This window comes from Canis lupus, chromosome 9 (genome assembly GCF_003254725.2).
Source record: "Canis lupus dingo isolate Sandy chromosome 9, ASM325472v2, whole genome shotgun sequence".
NCBI lineage: Eukaryota > Metazoa > Chordata > Mammalia > Carnivora > Canidae > Canis > Canis lupus.
Window position 1 is genome coordinate 50777997 of NC_064251.1, and position 22339 is coordinate 50800335.

At 65.9% G+C, this 22339-nt stretch overlaps 1 protein-coding gene across 18 annotated transcripts in view; it reads right to left on the minus strand.

Moving 5' to 3' along the window:
* Positions 1-243: 243 nt before the first annotated feature.
* KCNT1 (potassium sodium-activated channel subfamily T member 1) overlaps positions 244-22339 on the minus strand; it is a 60549-nt gene continuing 38453 nt past the window's right edge. For 6 of the 18 annotated variants that reach the window (XM_035720569.2, XM_025475748.3, XM_025475747.3 and 3 more), the window contains 27 exons: positions 21548-21596; positions 21419-21478; positions 21167-21241; positions 21010-21093; positions 20321-20415; positions 19312-19492; positions 17533-17697; positions 17234-17370; positions 16079-16142; positions 15854-15962; positions 15244-15352; positions 14571-14720; positions 14182-14420; positions 13748-13982; positions 12522-12627; positions 11489-11661; positions 11052-11123; positions 10640-10774; positions 10291-10402; positions 7111-7212; positions 6710-6793; positions 6489-6617; positions 6154-6174; positions 5335-5659; positions 4151-4213; positions 1319-1403; positions 244-1218 (listed from right to left, as the gene is read on the minus strand). In XM_035720569.2, the coding sequence (XP_035576462.1) occupies positions 1098-1218; positions 1319-1403; positions 4151-4213; positions 5335-5659; positions 6154-6174; positions 6489-6617; positions 6710-6793; positions 7111-7212; positions 10291-10402; positions 10640-10774; positions 11052-11123; positions 11489-11661; positions 12522-12627; positions 13748-13982; positions 14182-14420; positions 14571-14720; positions 15244-15352; positions 15854-15962; positions 16079-16142; positions 17234-17370; positions 17533-17697; positions 19312-19492; positions 20321-20415; positions 21010-21093; positions 21167-21241; positions 21419-21478; positions 21548-21596 (3280 nt within the window). In that variant the 3' untranslated portion in view covers positions 244-1097. Of the gene's footprint in view, positions 1241-1318; positions 1404-4150; positions 4214-5334; positions 5660-6147; positions 6175-6488; positions 6618-6709; positions 6794-7110; positions 7271-10290; positions 10403-10639; positions 10775-11051; positions 11124-11488; positions 11662-12521; positions 12628-13747; positions 13983-14181; positions 14421-14570; positions 14721-15243; positions 15353-15853; positions 15963-16078; positions 16143-17233; positions 17371-17532; positions 17698-19311; positions 19493-20320; positions 20416-21009; positions 21094-21166; positions 21242-21418; positions 21479-21547; positions 21597-22007; positions 22141-22339 lie in introns of those variants that run through there. The other 12 variants (XM_049114361.1, XM_049114360.1, XM_049114362.1 and 9 more) reach the window with 8 other exon arrangements.

Genomic DNA, 22339 nt, shown 5'->3' on the forward strand with positions numbered 1-22339 from the left:
AGCCGGGGGTCCCTGTGCTCACCCTGGGGCCCCCACCCTGCACTGCCTGGCTGCCCAGTGGCCACAGGGCTTGCTTCCTGCTCCTGGCCCCGGCCTGCAGCATTGCCCCGGGTGGGGGCTTCCCTGCAGGGTCGGGTGGGGTAGGGGCCACAGCAGGTGGGTCTCACCCTCGAGTTTGGGGGACCGGGGGTGGGCCCAGGCTTAGAGCACGAGGCCACAGAGGTAACCCCCCATGACCGACCCTTGTATCTGCAGACAGCATCCATTTAATAGAAGGTTCCAGCATTGACCGTGCAACACCTGCCACAGTCGAAGGGAAGCCCAGGGGCAGGTCACAGGTGACGGGTGCTGCGTCCTTCCTCCGCAGACAGGAACCAGGGCCAGCAACCCAGTGGGCATTATGCTTCCGGTCGGGTGCGCGCGGGCATCCAGCGGCCGTGGACACGTGCCCCCCCACCCCTGTGACGCCTGCGGGGCTGCAGCAGTTCACATGAGGCCGCAGCAGGGGGACGTCTTCTTGTTCTGAGCCACAGAGTCCTTCGTCGCCGGAGCCCCTGTAGGTCAGGGGGGCCCTCGAGCAGCCCAGCCCCGGGTAGGGGTACCCTGGCCGAGCCAGGAGACCCTCCCTGGCTTCCAATGTCCGTTGTGCTCCCGGCTGCCGTCTCCTGCCCACCGCAGGGAGCTGGGGCCTGTCCGGGCTGGAGCAGGTCCACGGGTGTCCACACGTGGCCGTAGAGCACGGCCTCCACGTGAGCCGGTGAGCATGCAGGGCCGTGTGGGAGCGTGTGGGGCTGCCGGGGGCTCGGCCCCTCCCCTCCCCACGCACCCAGCCTCCCCCTGCAGGGCAGCCGTGGTGGGCACCCCTCCCTCCGCCGCAGCCAGACCTGGTCACGAGTTGTGGTCCGACGTGTGGGGATGCAGGTGGCAAGGTCCGTAAAAACAGGTTAAAAAGGCCACCCCGCCGGCCTCTCTGGGTGCTGGGGGCTCACTCCTCCCTCAGCCCCATGGGTGAGGCCACCGTGGCCGCGGCAGGGACCCTGCCCTCCATGCAGTGTGATGCATGCCGACGTGGGGATAGGACTCCTCCCGGGGCTGTCTCAGAGCTGCGTCTCGTCGCGGGTCTCGGGGTTGCAGGAGGCCAGCCTGTGGCTGCAGCTGCTCTTGCGGCTCTCGGCGCTGCTGGCCACGTGGGCCAGGGGGTCAGAGCGAATGAGGTACCTGCGGGGGGAGCATGAGAGCCCTGAACGCTGCCCTCCCCCCGGGCCGGGCACCCAGCGCAGGGACGCGGCGTCTGCTGGCCGGGGGACAAGGTACTCACACGATGTCGTTGGGCTCCAGCCTCGTGTCGGGTGGGGGGTTGATGAGAACGTAGGAGAGTGTGTTCTGGTGGTCGTTCATCTCATCTGTAAAGGACACGGGCCCCAGGTGGTCACGTCTCAGCCGCTGCCCACCCTACGCGGGGCCAGGGGGCTCCGGGCCTCCCGACAGGGCCCAGGCAAGGGTTGGCCATGAGGGGCAGCAGCGTTGGCTGCACCCACACCTGCGCAGCCAGCAGCTCCCACGTGGTGGCCCCAAGCAGAGGCATGGAGCACACCTGCCGCCTGCACACACCTGACCCAGCCAACCTGCTCGTTGCCCTGCACCCCCACCCCCGGGCCGGGCGAGCCACCCTCACCCTTCGCTTGCGTCTGCTTTGGATGCACGTCCTCTTTCCCCACACCTGCTCCTGCAGCATCAGCACGCAGGGTCCCCCAGGCCCCTCCCCACAGATGGGCCCCTCGGTGCGCGCGGGGCCAGCCTAGTGTCCGGCTCACGGGTGGCTGTGGGGATGCGGCCCAGCGTGAGGGGAATGCGTTCTGGGACCACGACGGCCTGTGACCTCAGAGAACCCACGTGGCTGTACTAAGGCACCTTCTGACCCAGGGCGGCCATCGAGGGGATGGCCCTCCAGCAGGGTCTGGCCCTGGTGGCCCACGCCCCGGGTCTTGTCCTCTCTGCACCGGCCAGGCCCCCAAGGAAGGGATTCCCTGGGAAGCAGGAGAAGCGGCCAGTTGGCCAGCTTGGCTGGGGCTGTGTCTGGGCTCCAAGCCGAGGAAGTTTGAGGCTGAGTCTGAGCCTTGCAGCTTCCTGGGCAGGCAGGGACCCTGGCCAGCCTGTGTCCACTCAAGGGTCAGCTGGAGACTGACTCACTCTGCTCGGCGACTGCGGCTCCCTCTGCTCCTTTCCCACGACCCGCATCAGGGGCCCTGGGGTGGAAGCTGCCAGCCTCAGAGCAGGGTGGCTGTGTGGGGAGTGCACAGCTCCCAGCCCTGGGCCCGGGTGCATCTTCGGGGGTGATTCAGGGAGCATGCAGGGTGCCAGGTGGAGGGGGAGGCGGCTCCTGGAGACTCACTGCGGGCATCAGCGGGACGGCCATGCAGGCACATGCACGGGGTTGGGAAACAGAAACTGGAGAGGCTGGTGTTGGGGCTGGAGCCACTGGCTGCCCTCCCAGTGCCCACGGGCCCCCCTCCGCTGCCAGGTAGCCCGAGCTGGGCGCCCATCCCCACTTGCTGGCCCTGCCTCGCGGGGCCATCTCCACCCAGCCTGGACCCTGTTCCTCCGTGAGGTGATGACCAGCAGAGCCTGGGGCCGCACGGAGCCAGGCCCGGTTTGTGTGTCTGGGGGTCTGGGCTGCGAGGGGGGTGCGTGGGGTGGGGACCCAGTGGTCGTGCCAGGAGCTGGCAGGTGCTGGGTCACTAGCCCCTGACCCTGGGTTCTCCAAGGCGGGTCAGCTACACTGGGACGACTGAGCTCGGGTTGGGGAGGGGGCTGATGGCAGCTGTCCTGGCCAATGACCGAGGGAGGTGTCACCCTCCTCTGCCCCCACCCCCTGCTACTCTGGCCTTCCCCGGCCTCCATCCCACAGACCAGTGCTTCCCTCGCCCCGTCCCCTGGCTCCTGACCCCCAGCCCCATGCCTGACCACCTGACCACCTCGAGGCTGGCAGCGAGCGTGGGGAGAGGGTGCACAGTGGCAGCAGAGGGCCATCCACCAGATGATGCCCTCCCGGGGGCCTGGCTCACAGGGCTCCCTGTGCTCTGGTTTTGCATCCCACCCCAGGTACTGCTCAATGTCCACACGTGGGGGGACCCTCAGGAAACACCACTGAGTTCTGCTGACCCTGCAGGTGAGGCCACCCTGGCCTGGGAGCCTCGTCGGGAGGCACGAATGCGGCTGGGTACAGGGGGCGACCTGTTCATGGAAGCTGCTAGACGTGGACCCATGTGGCCCCGGGGCTCGCCCATGAACGCCATCACGGTTCCAGGTTAAGGAGATGCCTATGCTTATGGGCTCGGGCCCCGCTGGGCCAGCCCCTGACAGCACCCTGACAGTTCTCCCTACTGGGCCCGACCTGTCTTCCAGCCCACAAGGACCAGCCCCTTTGGGGTCAGCCCTGGACAGGGGTTAGGGGAGCCACTCCAGGCGCCTGGACATGAGCTTGGAGTCCCAGGGAAGGAAGGAGTCCTGACAGCAGGGCCTGTGGCCTGGACTGACTCCTCGGGGGTCTTGGGGCAGACCTGGGGGCATGGACAGGCTTTGTCTCAGGCAAAGAGGATGGACTGTCCCTCTCGAAGTCCCACTGGGGAATGGACAACAAGGGTCTACCTGACTCGGCCCAGGGGAGAGCAAACCCCGGTTCCCGAGGTGCTGGCCCAGCCTCACCGCACTCCGAGTGCGTGTGAGGAGACCCAGGCTTGGCACCAGCTGTCTGGGTGCCTCCCTTGGTCTGGGTGAGTTCAGGGTCCCCGGGATCTCAGGCCAGCCGTGGTGGGGTCAGGGCCGACACATGGACAGTGGGGCTTGGCCTCAGAACCCAGGGGGGTCAAAGCACTGGGGAGCCCTGGAGCACACAGTGACGTCGGGGTGTCGGCATGGACTTCACCTTCCCCAGGGTCAGTCCCGCCCTCTGCAGACGCAGAGGAGGGGGTCAGGGTCCCTGCGTGGCGGGAGGGGGGGTCCAGGAGCGTGGAGCCCTGCCTGTGGGGACCCTGTCCTGTCTCCGCTCCTGTCTGCCTGCCTGCCTGCCTGGGCACTACTAGGCTGCCCGCTGGCCACGGGCTGGCTTGTCCCCTCGTGTGGCAGCTGACGTCCGCTGGAGCAGAATTACCTTGCAAATATCCCAGGTTTACCCGATTCATGACATCACTGGCTGTTAAATTTGCTACATCCTCTACGGAACACAGAGGGACAGACAGAGACAGAGAGAGAGACAGGTCAGCAAGCAGCGTGGCGGCCGGCAGGGCGGTGGGGGTGGGCCAGCCAGCGGCACCCGAAGGCCATCCACACGGGGACAGATGGCAGCCAGCGCCAGCCGCCAGGGAAGCGAGTTGGTCTGCAGCAAAGTGGGTTCCCCCCTGCCAAACTCTGGGGAAGGCGGGGGGCACGTGGGAGGGGCGCAGCCCTGGGGTCGCGGCCCAGTACTGCTATCTGCTGCTCCCCGCCGAGGGGCCGCGCACACCCCCGGAGTCCTGGCATCTGCTCCCCCATCATCCCTGAAAGGGGGGACAGCACCAAGGGGCAGGGGGCGCTGAGCGAGACTGAGGTGAACCGTGCAGCCTGGCCTGGCGGGCGGGAGTCGCCTGGCCCTCAGACTCCAGCCTGCCGTCCCACCCTAGGGGGGGCACCAGGGCCCCTGACCTGGGCCACACAGGAAGCAGGGCGGGGAGAGCGGCAGGCAGAGGCCCCGAGACGAGCCCAACGGCCATGGAGGCTCGACCAGCCCGGCGTGTGGGTGCGGACGGGCAGCAGTGGGGACCCCGGCGGGGACCCTGGGTGCCCCTCGGCCGACGGAGGCAGCACCTCTCGGCTGAGCTTGGGAACTTTCCCAGATAAGCTCCCCAGACATGGGGCTGCCGACAGGACCCGACACCTAGCGGTCACTGCCGAGGCAGGCGGCTGTGTCTCGGGGGCAACTGTGGGCCCGACACGATAGATGGAGGCGAGTCCCAGCCCTGGTCCAGCCCCCCGACGCGCCCCACAGGCCCCAGCGGCTGGGAAGGCCAGGAGGGGTGGCGGCGGGCCATCGGGTCTCCCGCCACCGTCCTGCTCTCCGCCAGGACTCAGCGCCCGGTGCTTCTGACCAGGTGGCTAACCTGTCCCCGAGCAAGGACTGCGCCCGGCCCGGCCCCCCGTCACCGCTTCCTGGGGTCCCGCAGGCCGGGCTTGGGCTCTCTGCAGCTGTTGAGCCTCGGATGAGGAGACCGAGGCCCAGAGCGCTGAGGCCAGGGCTCAGAGCCAGGCCTGGGGGCTCCAGCGGGCCTCGTGGGGGCCCCGCGGTGCCCGGGCGCTTACCGTAGCCAGTGGTGGGCAGCCCCAGGTGCTTCATGCGGTTCTTGACCAGCTCGGAGAGCTCCTGCCGCTCGGAGCGTCGGCACAGGCTGAGCCGCTGCTGGCTGGCCCACTCGGCCGCTGCCGCCTTCCCCGCGGCCTTGGGGCCCTTGCGGCTCAGCTTCCGAGCCCAGTGCAGGCTCTTGCGCCGCAGCAGTGGGTGCTCAGCAGGGTCTGCACCGACCCCGTGCCGGCTGTGGGTGCTGCCACCAGCACCCGCTCGTGCGCCCCAGGGCCCGGTCACTTCCTGCGTGTCCTGGCAGTCCTCCACGCTCACGGAGATCTGGGACTGGCCGAGTTGGGGGGATGATGGGGATGGCACCCGGGGCCCCGGAGGCATGAGTGCCTGCCGTCCCTGGCCAGCGGGGGTGCCAGCTCCACGCTTTTCTCCTGAGCCGCCGGCCCCCCAGGTCTATCCCCGTGGACGGGGCTGCTTCCTTCCACCCACCACGGACGGCCACCCCATGTGCCTCTGACTCCCCTTTGCGCAGAGCAGGAGGGCAGGGACAGGCAGTGTGGTAGAATGGGGAGTGCCAGTGGGGACCCCCACCCGGGCAGCTCCCCTGAGGGGCTAAGGTATGGAGGTAGGTCCAGGCCGGCAGGGAGGAGGCCGCCTGCCACGATGGGACCTCTCTGAGCTGCGCCACGGCCAACCATCCTGGGGACATGCTCCCTGATCCGGCTGTTGCCCAGGGCCCACAACCCCCAGGCTTGGGGTGGGGGAGCACAGCCAGGACACCACGCATCAGCACGGCTTCATGTGAGGCTCAGGGGGCCACTCACCTGGGCTCTGAGGTCATGGGGCTGCAAAATAGACCAGAGGTTCCTGGGTGCTGTGGGCGCCTCTGCCCCAGCCCCCAGCCCTGGACACTGCTGAGCCCCTCGTGGGCTCGGGACCAGCGTGGCAGGCTGCCCACAGTGGCTCCGGCTCGTCCTCGAGCACCCCAGCCCCACCTGAGGGTCACAGCCATCCAACCACATGCGGGGGACACATGACCCTGACCCCAGGCTGGCCAGACAGCAAAGGCCAGGACCCCACAATTGCACATGGCGGTGGCAGCATATGGGCAGCTTCAGCGCAAGCCCCCATGTAAGGAGCACCCTGCCCCACCTCGAACCTCTGACGTGGAGAAGACGTGGCACTCGGTCCTATAGATGCCGATGGGGATCTCGGCGCTGGAGGAGCACAGCTTCTGGAAGAGGCGGCCGTACGTGCGGATCCACAGATCTTCCTCAGTGACTTTCATCTAGAATGAGTGGGGCCCTGAGCTGGAGAGCCCCGGGGAAGCCCTGAGGACCACCCACCTGCCTGCCTGCCCACCCGGCCCCGTCCACTCACAGCGCAGAGGTAGCCGGAGCCTGGCGTGGTGTCGAGGCCCAGCAGCAGCCTGGTGATGGAGATCATGTAGTCCTTCACAAAGGACTGGTCGGAGAGGGAGGCTGTGGTGAGGTGGGGGCACCCGGGGACAGGCCGTGCCCCTCACATGCCTGCCAGGTGCCCACAGCCTCCCACTGGGAAGCCTTGGCCAGCTTCAGTAGTTCACTTGGCCGTGTGTTTGGTCAGAAGGGATTGGAAACCCAGGGGCTGCCGAGAGTAGGACTGTGGGGGACGCCAGGGGCGAGCATGTGCTGCTCGGCTAGGACCCAGGACGGACGCTTGGAACTGGGCTTGGTTGGCTGGGGATGGAGAGGAGGCTGGGGCTCCCACTGGGCGCCCCCTCGGCCCCTGACCCTGCTGACCTGGTAAAGCAGCGTGTCCAACATGCTGATGCTGAAGACGCGGCCTGCAGCGAATGGCAGGCGGAACATGAAAGCCAGGTTGGAGCCATTCTCTCGTTCCCTCTGCAGGAAGGGGGGGCCTCAGGCTGGTGCCTGCACCACAGTGGCTCAGGGCAGGTGGCTGGGGGGCATGCCGGTGCAGGCTGAGTGCCCACCAGCACAGGCCAACCTCAGGCACCAGCACCTGACCTCAGGCACCAGCACCCGACCTCGGGCACTGGCATGGGCCAACCTCAGGCACCGGCACCCGACCTCGGGCACCAGCACGGGCTGACCTCGGGCACCAGCACCCGACCTTGGGCACCGGCACGGGCCGACCTCAGGCACCAGCATCCAGCTGTGTGTTCCCCCTCAAGATGCCCTGGAGGCCAGAGCTCAGCAGGAGGGACCAGGGCCCGCCCCCCATGGTGTGTGACCTGCACATCCCAGGGGCCCACATGTGCTCTGATGCTCTGCTTCTGGCTTCTCAAGATTCAAAATAATCTTAGTAATTTTATCCCCAAGCTTGTGTGTTTAAGTGAAGTCGGGTGGGACAGTGGAGCGGGGATGTGCAGAAATCATTGGAGTGCGCTGCTCCTGCATCCCTGCTCCTCCTCCGTGGTGCCCACGATGCTCCGTGAGCACAGCGCTCCAGGACCCACCGAAGGAGGCTCCGCGGCTGCAGAAACAAGTCACTACAGCTTCCAGCTGGGCACAGATCCAACCTCACAGCTCCACAAGTCCAAGTCCAAAGTGCACTTCATGGGGTGGCATGCAGGGGTCAGCGGGCTGTGCTCCTCCTGGTGGCTCCAGGGGACAGTCCTCTCCTGTTTTCGTTTCTAGAAGCTGACGGTGTCCCTCAGCTTGCAGCCCTTCCCTCTGACCCCACAGCCGGCAGCGCGTCTGCCAACACTGACCCTCCACCTCCCTCCTGTCAGGTCCCCAGTGAGGACGTCAGGTGCACTTGACAACGCAGGACCATCCCTGTCTATAGGGTCCCTCAGCCACACACGGTGCTCTGTCTAGACCATGACCAACCTCTAGTTGGGACCATGGTACCAACCCTGTCACCAAGATTCATCAGCCCACAGTCCCCTTCCCATGGGGACCAGACTCACTGCAAAGGCAGAAGGCGGGGCAATGGACACAGGAGACCCAGGAGCTCAAGGGCCTTTCTCGCCCGTGTGACCTCCCCAGCCCACTGACGGCAGGGGGCACAGGGTGTGGGCATCGGGGTACGATGCTGTGGAGCAGGTTCTGGCAGCGTTGCCCTGTCCGGGGAAGCGAGATGCATCTGGCACGACACACACCATGTGGCTCTGCAGGCCCAGGCCCGAGAGCAGCCTCACACAGGTGCACGGCGACACCTGCATCCTCACCAGCGGTGCCATCGGAGGAGCACGCGGGATCTCAGAGGTGGCAGGGGAGGTGCCGGGCTTTGCGCCTTTAACAGCACGTCCCTGGCCTTTCTGGCACGGGGCCTGCGTGTTCGTGCAGCCAATTCTGTGGCTGGCACAAGAGGGACTCAAGGCTGTGAGCAGGGCGGGCCTGGCGTGGACAAGCTGCTCCCGTGGGCGGAAGGGGTTCCGTACAGCTGGGTCCCGCCTCCCTGGCCGTCCCCCTGCTGTGCCCAGGAGACCCCTGGAGTGCCTTTCCAAAAACTTGGTTGTCATCTCAATGTTCCTTGAAGCAGAAGACACACATGCTCTTATAAAAATAAAAATAAGCTGCCGCCGTTAATTCTTTAAAGACATGAGCCCAGCTAGTCTTGCTGCTCCCGTGGGGAGACGCCGCTCCCTGGTCGTCTGTCTGAGCCATCAGGAGGCAGGCTGTGCCCGGAGGGCAGGGGACCCACAGTGGGGGGCCCTGGCCCACATCAGTCAGGAGGAGCCAGAGCTGTAGTCACACACGCTGGCAGCCAGGCCCAGAGCACGAAGCCACACGATGGGGCCCACATCCTGAGCGAGGCAGGGGTACACCTGCCAGCAGAAGCAGGCCTGACCGCCTGGAAGCCAGTGTCCTGGAACAGGCAGTGCGTGAGGCCTCGGAGGGGTGGCGTGTGAGGGCCAGACCCCCAGCCTAGAGCCTGATGCTGTGCCAGCCACCCCGTCCTTGCTCCGGTGGGACCAGAGCATCTTCCTCAGATCCCGGGCAGCAGCCCCAGCGTTTGGACAGAATCTGGGCACGCTGGGGCTGCTGAGGCCAACATCCACCTTCCGGTCATTCCAGTAGACAGACGCTCGGCCCACAGGTGGCCAATGGCCTCGGGACCAGAACCAGCCCTGGGGGCCTAGCAGGACACACTCCAGGGAGGGCCTGGGTGGGACGGGCAACCCAGGTCCCTCTGGCCACTGTGCCGAGCCAGGAGCCCCTGTGTCCTCCAAGGGCCTGAGGCCACCTGCCCAGCTTCCACCTGCCCCTCCGGCATGCAGAGTGCCAGGTCCCTGGGGGCCCCTTGGTCGGCCACCAGGTGGGAGGCACCTGTGCTGTCCACCTGGGTTCAGGGTGAAGCTCAGTGTTGGTGGCCCGGCTGAGGCAGAGGGCGGCTGTGGGGCCAGCCCAGGCCCGGGAGCGCGGGGCTCACGGTGAGTGCCCTCTGCTCCCTGGTCTCGCCCTAGCGCGTGGCCTGTCCCTTGCTGTGTGGTGCTAGTGCTGGTACCCAAGTGGGGGAAATATCGCCGGGACCCGCATCCCTGTTGGCCAGTCCCTGTGCCCCGGAGCTCCACACCGACACCCGCTGATGCCCTCATCAGGGCCCCAAGAACCGACAGTGGACCTCACCCTGCCCTGGCTCCACCGTGTGACCCGAGGAGACTTCCTCTCTAACCCTGTTCTTTGTGAGCACCTGGCCTGAGGCCAGTTGTGTTTCCATTTGGGCGTCTTCAGCGTCCCCTGTGCTGGTTGTTATGGACTCGACAGCAGCCTTGGCCCCGGGCACAGCCAGGTCTGGACCCTGCTTTAAGGGGGCCATGTCTGCCCCTGGCCTGGGTGACACAGGAGCCTCACACAGGAGCTGAGTCCCCATCTCTTATGCCCTCTGGCCAGAGAGCAGGTGCCTGGGCCGCCCATGGCCCCTGTGCCCGCAGAGCCCCCTGCCCACCCCCAGGCTCTGCATCCTGATAGCTCAGGTGGGGCAGGGGGAGGGAAGATAGGGCTGCTCACCTTTTCCAGCTTGGAAAGAGCCAGAGAGTAGCTGTCCTTGGCTCGGAACTGCATGAAGCGCATGTTGGAAGGGTGGGTGAGCTCCGTGGTGATGCTTAAGCTGGGGAACAGCCTGAGGGAGGAGGTTTGGCGGGGGGGGGGTCCCCTGGTCACAGGTGGGGGAGGTGTTCAGGAGAGGTCCCCCGGTCACGGGTGGGGAGGGGGTCAGGGCGGGGCCCCCTGGTCATGGATGGGGGAGGAGGGGTCCAGGGCGGGGTCCCCTGGCACAGCTGCAGCTGTGGGGTGGGCTCCCTGATGGCTGGAGGGCTGGCCCAGGACCAGCCCTGGCTGTGAGCCCGCGGCCTCTCACCGGAACATGGTCTGCACATTGACAATGGTCTTGGCGTCAGCCATGTAGTCCTCCTCTGCGCTCATGGTGCTCTCCTTGTCTACCACCACCAGGTTGTCCGCGTAGATGATGCCACACTGCAGCAGGCTGTCCAGGCTGGGGGAGAGCGTGTGGCCAGGGGTGGTGGATCAGGGCCAGGCTGGGGGTCCTGGGAGCTTCCTTTAGGTGCACTTTGCCCTCCCTCCCCCTCCATGGGGGGTGGTCTGCAACCACCTGACCTCCCCACACCTGGGGAGCGGGAGACTGGAGGAGGGACAAGAGAGGAGGGGAGAGGATGGGAGAGGAGGCGCCGAGGAATAGGCTGATGCCCCCACTCCACTCTGGGCTGTGCAGGGACATGGTGAGGACACGGCAAGGTGGTGCAGCATCTTACTTGTCCACGGAGCCCTCCATGTAGTAGACCATGGGGAAGCAGCAGATGGCCTCCAGGAAGTGGTGGTCAGGCCTGTGGGGAGGGCAGGTCCTGGGGGTGCCTGTCCTGCTCGGCCGCTTGCCCCCCACACCCAGCTTGGGTCCTGCTCCGGGTGAGCAGGGGACCCCAGGCCCATGGATCGTCAGGCCTGGGGGGTCTTTAGAGACGGGGAGGGGGCTGATCTTTATCTCACCCAAGGGAAGACCAAGGCCCCAGGGCCGGGGGACTTGCCCAGGTCAGACCCTGGGCTCCAGGGGCAGAGATGCTGGGGGCAGGCGTTGGCCCCCTTGGGGCTTGCAGTAGGCAGGGGCAGAAGGAGGAAGAGGGGGTGCTCCCCAGGACCAGAGGCCCAGGGGCAGCAGGGGAGGGGCTGGGCATCTGCAGGCAGGCGGCCTCACTTGTTGTCCAGCAGCAGCACGATGGGGTTGAGCTCCTTGCGGGATCTATAGTAGGCGCGCAGCGGGACGATGAAGTTGTACAGCCCGTTGCCCGCCGTCTCCGCAGAGACGATGATCAGCTTGTTCTTGAAGCCATAGGCCTTGGCGTCCTCGTAGCTGTTGTGCTTGCAGCCCTGCGGGGAGGCGGGAGGCCGAGGCAGCCCTTAGTTGCAAATATAACTGTGTTCCTTTACCAGCAAAACCAGGGTTAATTGGGAAGAAGAGAGCATTGCAGTTCGGTTGGGAGAAGGGGTGAGCTGAGAGGGGCTCCTCTATACTAAAAGTCCCTTGGGGGAGCCTCTCCCTGCGGCCCCGCCGGCGGGTGAGGAGAGGCTTCTCGAGGCCCAGTGGAAGGGGAGGTGCTGCCCACAGCAGCACACTGGCAAAGCTAATTGGACAAGAGACACCAGGCGACGGGCAGCTCAGTGACCGCATCTCTACGCACCTTCCCACCAGTGACTCACTCTCCACAAAGGCGAAAATGGAGGGACCCGGGTGACCACTTGTCCCACACGCTCAACATTGGCGCCCCTGGGGATGTGTCATGCCCCCAAGCACACGTGTCACCTTTGGACACTGGGCCCCGGGGTGCACATGCGGGGTCTTCTCACGAGAAAGACCTTCTTCTTCACGAGAAAGGTCTTCTCGCAGACCCCCCCCACCCGAGGGCAGTGCCACCAAACCACGGCCCACGCCTCTGAACGCCCAAGCCAAGTGAGATGAGGACGACGGCAGGGCGCAGCGAAGGGGGGAACGCACTGCGGTGGAGGACATGAGGCCTGTGGGACGAGGGGTGCGCTCCAGGCGGCCAGGGACCTGCAGGGGAGCTGAGGGACATCCCTGCTCTCAGGTGGCCCCACATCTGTGGAGGACGGGAGCAAATGCACACATCTGGACAAAGGTCAGGATCTCCTTCTCCTCTTGCAACTTTTTTCCATAAGTTTGCAATTCCCTCAAAACACAAAGTCACACAGAGCGCAGTGGGTCCACCCACCTTGTCCAGCCGCAGGCAGCAGAAGGGCGCCTTCACAGGCAGCAGGTGGCATAGGGTAGGGGAGCTGCCGATGTAGGGCGAGTTGGGGGGGTAGCCCTTCACGTACCTGGCACGAGAGACAGGGGGCTCCAGCTACAACTTAGCCCCCTGCCCTGGCCCCGGCCACCCCGGCCTGGCCACCCTGCCCCAGGCCCCACAGCACAGCAGGGCCATCCCTGGGGGCCACATGGAAGCACTAGACCCCGTGGCTTGGGCCCTGCTCTGGGGGCTGCGTGTGGGGGGAGGACCACAGCCTTTTCCCTGGGGCCCAAGGTGAGAATCCAGGCATCCTGCACATGCACACGCATACACATGGACACACGTATGAGCTTACACAGGGCCTGGAATCGTGGGCATGACCTAACGGGACTCTGATGGCCAGTCGTGCCCTCCCCGAGGCCCTCAGCACCCCAGCTGTGGCCAGATGCTGGCCCTCGGCCTCTCTGTGCTGGATGCCCTGGGCTGGGCTCCCCAGCAGCACCCAGTACACACCACACGGGGGCGGCACCTGCCACAGCCAGACCCCCAGCAGCAGGAGCGGATCTGTTCTGTCTGCAGCTGGCTTAAGGGACACGGCCTCAGTGGCCAGCCACGCCACCTGCCCCTGGTGTCCAGCAGCCCTGGGCACCCTCCTGGATCTCAGAGCTGGTCCAGTCCATCTTTAAGGCACATTCGCTCCATCGAGGAGCCAGAGGCCAGGGGCAGAGGGGCAGTGGCCACAGCCTCGCTGGGGCAGCCCTGGCACCTGGCTGTGGCCCTGCAGTCAGGGCGCTGTCTGTCTGTCCAGGCCCAGGCCAAGTAGCTGAGGATGGGGCAGCAGGAAGTCCTGGCCCCAAGGCCAGGGCAGGAGATGGCTCAGGATGGCCCAGGGGCCTCCAGGCGCCTCACTGAGGCCCCCCTCCCTGTGACCTGCATGGACGGACGATGCTCAGCACCACCACCTCCGCGGAGCAGGCCTGGTATGGAGGTGTAGCTGCCCAGGGCTCAGGAGGAACGGGGGAGGGGGACAGGCGGCACAGCTAGGCTTTCACACTGTGCAGAGTCCCTCCCCACAAGGGTCCATCTGCCAACACGGCCTCCCATGAAGTCCCAACTCGGCCCATGGGGACACTTCCCTCCACACATGCTGGCCGCAGCCCCCAGCACCGCCCCGTAAGAAAGCTTCTGTCCCTGCACACGGCACTTACTCCACCACAGACAGCCCCTCATCATCCGATGGCGTCATCTCATCCTCTGACTGGTCACTCAGCAGGTCGCAGGGCAGCAGGGCTGAGCTATCGGCCAGCTCCAGAACAGGCGCAATGCTGGGCCGCCGGCTGCCTGAGCCGTTCTCTGTGGGCAGCGTTAGCTTGCCGCCTCCACCGCCCCCGCCGCCCTGTGCTGGCCGGCACTCCGTGTTCTGGAGGTCCATGGCCACTGTCCCTGGAACAGAGCGGCTGGGCTTGGAAGGCAGCCCCTCTCAAGGCTCTCCAGGGGGCGACTGGCCCCCAGAGCAGAGGGGGGACCCCGGGAACAGGCCAGCCTCCCCGCTCACTGGCGTTGCCCATGCCGACGAGGGCCCTGCAGGAAGGTGGGGACAGCCTTGTGGGACAGATGGGCAACCAGGGACCCGGGGCCTCACCCATGGAGGCGACGATGCTGTGCATAGGCAGGCGGGAGGAGCCGTCGTATAGGCCCTGCCCGGAGAGGCCCTTCCTCTTCTGCTTCTCCTCCTGCTTGAAGATGAAGGCTGAGTTCTCCTCCTTGGTGATGTTGATATAGAAGCAGGTGTCCGAGGCGGCCAGGATGTGCCGGGGCCCAGGGTTCAGCAGGATGCTCTTGTTGTCCTCCCGCTTCAGCCCGATGAGGCACACGCCGTACCTGGGTGGGTGGGGTGGGGTGGGGTGGGGGCGGCTCAAGTGGGTCGGGCGGATGGTGCCACAGGGCACGGGCTGACCATCAGGATGCCAGAGCCCCCAGCCCCCAGGGCACCCCAGGCCCCTGCCCGCCCCCCACCACCGGAGTGCGTACTTCTTGTGCGCATGGAAGGCGGCGTAGGTGAAGCTCTTGCCCTCGTACTCGCGGAAGAACTTGCTGTCACCCATGCGCACGTGGTACACTTCATTGCCTGAGCAGCGTCCGTACATGCGCTGCCACTGCTCTGGGGACTCTTGGCCTTCCCTGGGGCCAGGCAGGTGGGTGTCACCTAGGCAGGCCCACCCTCCTGCTCCATAGGGGCTGCCAAGGGCCCCCACCCCTCCCCGGGTCAGCTGCGGGCTGTGGGTGGAGGCCCCAAGGCCAGCTCTGACCCCTCCCTGCATGGCTAAACCTGGGCAAGGGGGAGGCCTGAGGGGTCACCCGAGCAGGTTTTAAAAGCTATAAACACAATGGTCTGACTTGTAGGGGGTGCCCACGTGTTTTGGGGCTGAGTCTGACCTTGGTGGCCTGTGGGTTCTCCTGGGAGCTCCAGGCCCGCGTCTTGCACCCCTGCCTGGGCCCCCCCAGGAGTTGAGGACCTGCATGAGGGGCCCCCCACCTGGTCCCTGGGGAACCTCCAGTGGTGCCTCGGGTGAACCAAACGCACCTTCCCCCCAGCAATCCAGGGCTGTCCCATCACCCCGTCCCCGCCCTGCCTGTGATGCCCAGCAGCCCCCTGGCCGCTCCCTGCCCCGCCCCTCCCACATCCCCCCGCCCCCACACTCACTGGCCGCGGGATGTGTGCACCAGCAGTGTGATGAGCGTGGACGTGGCAGGACAGATGCAGTTGAGAGCCAGCATGGCGTACTTGCACTCCTCCTCACACACCACGTGGTCTGCGGCAGGAGGGGCCAGGTTGCCGCCCCGGCCCCCGCTGCCCCCACAGCAGAGGCCTCCTGCCCTCCCTGGGGTGCCCCCTTGCCCGCTGTCACCCATGCGCATGTGGTACACTTCATTGCCTGAGCAGCATCCGTACATGCGGACGCTGCCCTCCCTGGGGCGCCCCCTTGCCCGCCCCAGCCCTGCTGTGCTTGACTCCCGCATGGTGAGGGCTCCAGGGCTGCGTGCTGCATGCTGCCCTGCCCCCGGGGGACCCAGCGGGAACGTGCCCTCCGAGATGCCCCTCGGACGCACCACCGATCCTGGGCCCTGGGTACAGGACGGTCCTCTCACGCGGCGAGACCTGCAGGGCCCCACTGCCCCCCACGCCTTGCTGAGCACGCTTAGCCGTGCCCCCGCTAGGCCCTGGCAGGCTCTGGGGGGCTCCAGCCCTCACGAACCCCCCACCTGCCAAGATGCACAGTCACCTGCGTGCATACCCTCAGCCCCCAACCTACCTGCAAACTTGACGTGGAACTTGTTCTCGGGCTTGAGAATCTGGACGTAGAGGGGGCAGTTGGGCGCAAAGTCCTTCACAGCCCAGGCACGCAGGATGGTCTGGTGGTCCTGGGAGCAGCGGGGGGTGGCCGGTCAGCTCTAAGGGTGGCAGCAGGCTGAGGGGAGGGGCTCTGCCCTCAGGTGTCGTCCAGCTCCCGCCCCAGGGCTGGGGGGCCGGCACTCACCGCCGCTGTGCGATCCACCTCATTGCGGCTGCTGAGGATAAAGCAGGCCTCCCCATTGTCCATCCTGCAAAGCACCAGGTCTGAGCGCTGCCTGGACCGTCCGCGCTCCTGTCTCAGACAGTGTCAGGGACTCTGGGGCAGAGGCTGAAGGGGGTGGGCCCTGTCGAGACCCCACCTCCCTCTGGGCTGACGACTTGGTGTCAGGGCACTGACCAGTCACAGGGAGCCCACCCTCTAAGACCCCATTAAGCCAGGGCTGGGCTGGGGCCAGAGTGGGGTGGGCAGTGCTTGGTGGTGAAGATGCCGGACTTTGCCCGCTTGCTGTCCTGTCCTTCCCAAGGTCTGGGGACCTGGATGACCAGTTCTGGTCTCCTTTCCTACCTGAGAGCCGCTGGCTGCAGCAGGGGCATTGAGGGACTGCTCACGCCCCAGGGCAGGGAGGCCTGGTCTCCCCACCATGTCACTCAGTGCCCCACCCACCCTGGCTTATTGCTTGTCCCTGCCAGGCCCCTGCCTCTCTCAGGCTGCTGGCCACTGCCACCTCTGTGCTGGCCTACTCCCTGAGAATTTTATAGGTGGACAGTGGGACCCAGGGCTCAGGAGGTGGGCAGGTGGGCGCCCCAGGCATCTGGTCTCCTGCTTCCCCTTGGCCCCGACAACCCACATTCCATCACAAAGGATGAGCAGAGGTTCCTGGCACGAAGATGTGATGAGTGGGACTCTCCTGGCACATTCTGGAAAGTTCCATCTAACTTAGTCTCCTTGCCTCAAGTCACTCTGTTAATTTGTCTTTAAAAGAAACCTTGCCCACAGCCCGCGTCTTCCCACCTTGGCTCCAGCTCCAGCTACTCCTGAAATATGGCAGCGTCCCCCAGACGCCAGAGCTGTGGGGGTGGGAGTTCTGGCAGCCTGACCCTGGGGCACAGGAGGGCAGGCGCTCCCAGGTGAGGCCAGCGTGGGGCCTGGCTGGCCTGGGCGGGCGGCGGGCACAGAGCTGGAGCTGCTGCCAGTCCTCGATGGCCGGTCCCCGATGGCCCGTCTCCGATGGCCCATCCCTGATGGCCCTGTTGCACACCAGCCGACCCCCCTGCCCCACCCTGGGCCCCCACTCAGACAGGCTTAGGGCCACACCCTCACCCCCGGGCTGCCGCTCACTTGGCTCGCATGAGGTCCTGGTCCTTGAGCGCAGAGCCCTGGAGGTAGATGACCCGCTGGGACCACAGGGGGATCTGCAGGACCCTGCGGACCTGGATGTCCATCTCGGTGGGACACAGGATGACCACATAGTAGTCCTGCAGGTGGGCCCGGGTCAGTCCGGTCACGTGTCAGGACCCCCAGACCTCCCGGGACGGTGTGGGTGACAGGAGAGCAAGGTGGGCCTGCCCATGGTGCGGCCTCGGAGACCCCCTCCCCGCATGGGTGGGGAAACCGAGGCAGCACCCAGGGTGCCTCACCTGGAGCCGCGGGTGAGCATAGAACTCATTCAGGAAGTCCATGAGTAGGTCGATCTTGAGAGAGCTGACACACAAGATCACGTGCTTCTCCGTCTGGGCCCGGTGGCGGCTGTAGTTCCCTCCTGACTTCTGGCGCTCCATCCACAGGTAGACCAGCTCCTCAAACTGTAGGGAGGGACAGCAAGTGCGTTCCAGGCAGCCCAGGGCTCGGGGGGCCATATGAGGGAGGGTCTTGTCCTTCCTGGGAGTGGCACACGTGGAGACCCCCCTCCCCACCACAGCACAGAGCAAGGTGCGCTGGCAGCACAGGCCACACACGGACCACCAGGGGCCAAATGGACGCCCAGCGTCCAGCCCTGGAGACCAAGGACCATCAGGCAATGCCCAAGCCGGCACAGGACATGCAGGTGACCAGGAGACCTCTGGGTCGCCATCAGCTCCGAAGACCCCTTTTGGAGAAGCTTGAGGGTGTCTTAGGAAACTCTCAGGCACAGTCAGAAATTCAGACTCCCGGCATGGAAGGGCATTTCCAGCACGCAGGGGCTAAGCCCACGTCCAGACTGCGAGGTCTGGGGATGCCGCCCACCCGCCCATGCTTCCTGATGCCGGCCTTGCAACATGTCCTTCTAAATCAGGAGCAAGAGGGACAGACGTGGCCTAGCAAAGGGGGCAGGGCTCCGTGGTCCGCCAGGTTGCGGGGTGCCCAGGGCCTGTCCTGCGGGCTGACTCATCTCCAGCTGTTTCCACCTCCAGCCTTGAAGCCATGAGTGTAACAGCTTAGGTCAGCGGCAGCAGCTCCCCCAGGGGCTCACCTGTCAGGGCCACATGCTAGTATCTCCCTGAAATGGGACTGCGTCTGAATTTATGGCACATCTACTAGGTTCCAGTGACAGGACCCCGTGGCCTTGAAGCACAGGTCCGGCCACACGGCCAGAGGGGCCCAGGGGTCATCTGGGTGGGTTGGGGGCTGTGGGTCACGGGCTCTGGGCTCAGCCTCCTCATCTGTAAGATGGCACGAGGTGTGGGATGGGGGTGACCTGATGGCCTGACCATGCTGATTCAACCATGTCCCCTAAGATTCACGTCTACTCGGGACCTCCCCATGGGACCTTATGTGGAAACAGGGTCTCTGCGGGTGTGACTAGGTCAGGTGGGGTCAGACCCGACTGGGGTGGACCCTCCTCCAACGTCTGGGGCCCCTGAAAGGAGGACAGAGGACACAGAGGGACACGCAGGGAGGAGGCACGTGAGGGATGGGAGGGATGCAGCCACAAGCTCCCGGCAGTTCCAGATATGGGGGCATGAAAGGGAGCCTCCTGCAGGGGCCCCAGGGCAGACCAGGGGACAGGATGTCTGCCCATGGCCATCCGGGGAGGGTGCTCTGCGGTGGCCCCCCCCCCCCCCCCCCCCCTGTGGATGGAAACTGAGCGAGCATGCCATGGTCTCAGCAATCCTCTGAGTGCGCTAACTGGGCGTGGACTAAGCCGAAGAACACAGCGAGGGGGTGGGGACCACCCCTTCCATGGGGGTGGGGAGCAGCCGCTCCCACAGTGAGCTCGGCCACATCCTTGCTCCTGAGCATTGGCCCCCAGCCCAAAGGACTGTCAGCCCACTGTCCCCCATGGAGAACGCACCCCTGGCCCTCGCCCCACTGGCCTTGGCCTCACCAGCCCCAGCCCCCACCAACAGGGCCTGCTGTGAAGGGGTCACCACCTCCTGTCCCACTTGGTTCTCCCTGGCCTTGCTTGCTCCCGTGCAAGGCGGGGGGCGGAGGCTCACCTGCAGCGGAAGCACCACAAGGGCCACGCAGATCATGATGACCACCAGCAGCTGGGATGGCCAGATCTTGGGCGTCACGTCACCGTAGCCCACAGTGGAGAAGGTAACGATGCAAAAGTAGAAGGCCGTGAGGAGGGACAGGTTCTCACCTGCTCGCTCCAGGTGCTGGATGCCACAGGTCCTGGGGGTCCGGGCAGTTGGAGGGCTGCGGGTAGGGCCTCGGCCACCTCCCAGCCCCTGGGGTGGAGCCCTGCCTGCCCATGGGACCTCAGCACCCGTACGCTGGGCTGAGCGCTGCTGGGAAGCCTGAGGCACAGGGCAGAGCCCAGGTGCCCTCATCACTGCCAGGGGGACCCCACCCCCGAGTTCTGAGTCCAGCTCAGTCCACGTGGGCTCCTGATGCCCCCACCCCCAGATCAGCCCTGCAGATCTGCCGCCGGATGGTCTCTTCCAGCCCGTGGCGCTCTCAAGGCCCCTGGAAGACGTGCCCTGAGTGCCAATGCAGAGCTGCACTGGCGAAGTGTGGGCCTGGGGACCAGGGGGTGGTGGTGGTGTGCCACCAGCGGTGAGCCCCCACATGCCACCCCACCCCTCACCCTCACCCAGGAGGTCACACTGGGCGTCGGGCTTGCCCAGCCCTCCCCTGGGCTCAGAACCGGACAGCTCTACTTCCCACACCTGTGACCCGGAGTCCCAGTCCCCACACAGAAGGTGCTGATGGCAGGGCCTAGGGGGCCCCCAGTGCATGCCATGGGGTAGGCCAGGGAGATGCCTAGAGATCCCCCGGGGCCCAGGTGGATGCCCTGGCTGCTGGGGGTGAGCCAGCTGGGTGTCTCCGCTGAGGTCTGCGGGTCCCCAGGGTGTGGGAGAAGCACGTGGCCCTCTCTCTCTCCTCCCGGGCCTGGGGCCTGACTGCCACCTGCCACCGCCAGGCCCTCCTGAGCTCTTGGACACCAAGGCCCAAGGCCCGGCTCTGCCCCAGCTGGTGGCCCCTGCAGGGCACACTCACCCCGTGAACACCAGGCAGAGCAGCGTGCAGAACAGGATGAGGACCTGGTTGAACATGGCCGACTGCGTGCGCAGGATGGCGCGGTGGAAGTCGTTCTGCGGGACACGGGGCTGTCAGGGGCGCAGCGGGGACCCGCCACCGAACCCGGGCCCTTCGGCGGTGCATCCCAGTGCTCCGGGTGAGAGAGGGGGTGGGGGCCCGCTGCGGACATCTGCACTCAGCCCCCTGCTCCCCGCAACCCCCCTGTGTTCCCCGGGTGCAGGGCCGAGGGCACAGGACGGGAGGCGCCGGCTTTAGTCAGGATGGGGGGTCAAGGGGGCCTGCGCTGGGGCAGACGGCTCCTGCTGCCAGGCTGCTAAGGGATCTTGGCCAGACATTCAGCAGAGGATTTGTCCATGGCCCTGGGTCACGTGGGCCTGGTCTCTGTGGGCCACTGGCCCTCAGCCCCCATCCCTACGCCACGTACTCCTGGTCAGGCAGTGCTCCAGGCTGAACCTCCTCTGTGCCACGGAGGCCGGGGCTCAGTGATGGGCCTCAGGACAGAGACAGGCCTCCCACGGTGACCGCACACTTCTGCCTCCTGGGACACCCAGGGCAGGGAGCCAGCTCCCCGGGGGTCCCAGGACAGGAGGGCGGGAGGATGGGAGGACAGGACGACGGGACGACAGGAGTGGCCCGGCATGGCTTACAATCATGTTTTCCAGGGCATGCTTGGCCAGCCAGCAGTTCAGAAACACAGGGATGAACAGGTTCCTCAGGGGCGCCCAGAATATCTGTGGAGGAGACGGGTCAGGGGGCTGGGGCTGGGACTGGGGGAGCCCACTCCTCAGCCGGCTGCTCACCCACCGTGACAATGAAGGGCAGCGTGTTGATCATCTCCAGGATAAAAGAGACACGGAAGATCTGCTCCCAGATGTTCCCCTGGGGGCCATGAGGGCAAGAAGAGAAAGACAAGCCAGCCAGGAGGTCAGGGAGTGGGGGTAGGACAGGCCAGCCAGGTCAGGGAGTGGGGGGGAGGCAGGCTAGCCAGGAGGTCAGGGAGGGGTCAGAGACGAGGTCAGAGGGTCAGAGGGGAGGCTCAGGCCAGGGGGTACTCACTTTGTAGCTGAGGTAAATGAGCAGCATGGTCTCCAGGAAGCTTATTATGGCCACGATGACCTAGGAGGGGCGGAGACTGAGTGGGGCTGGGGGGGGCAAGGCCCACCCGGAGCCACGCCCCCCACTCACCTGAATCGCCCACAGAGTCATCTTTCTTTCCACCCAAAGGATGGGCGCCCTGGGGAGGGAGGGAGGTGAGCCTTGGGCTGTGGCCCCCAGCCCCCCGGGGATCTGCTGACTGCTAGCTGCTGCTCAGGTGGATGGAGGGTACCAGCCACCCCCCCACCCCCCCCAGAGATAGGAAAAGGACAGGACGGTTGGTCAGGATGAATCAGGGATCAGGATGGGTGGAGGAGGTTCCCCAGGAAAGGAGGCCAGGCCCAAGGCTGAGGGCCATGGGGCAGGGCTGCGGGCTCAGGGGCCCTTCACCCTGGGCAGGCTTGCTGGGGCAAGCACAGACTGAGGCTGGCCTCCCTCCTTCCCCAGGCCAGCAGAGCTCCCCAGGGTGGGGTCTGTCGGAAGGAGGGTGGCCCTAAGGGTAGCAAGGACAGGGCTGTCTGCAGACAGGCTCTGGGTGCTGGGGACGAACAGACTGAGGCAGGAAGCCAGAAGCCGATCCATCCAGGAGGTGGCCGAGCCTCTGGGGACACATCCTAAACTCCGGACCAGGCACCACGGTCTCTCTGGGGTCACATCCACTGCGTGACGGGAGCATAGCTCTCCTTGGGTGAGAGTGTCAGGAACAGGAGCAGCCCTCCCTACTGGTCCCCTCCCCACCCATGGCCTGGGGGCTGAGCTGGCGGTGGAGGGGGTGGGGTGTGAGTCAAGTCACTTGTGGTGATGCCTGTAACTCTAGAACTGCCCCAAGGCCTCAGGTACTCTGCGGACAGTCCCCAGGACTGGGCCAGGGGAAGTCTGGTT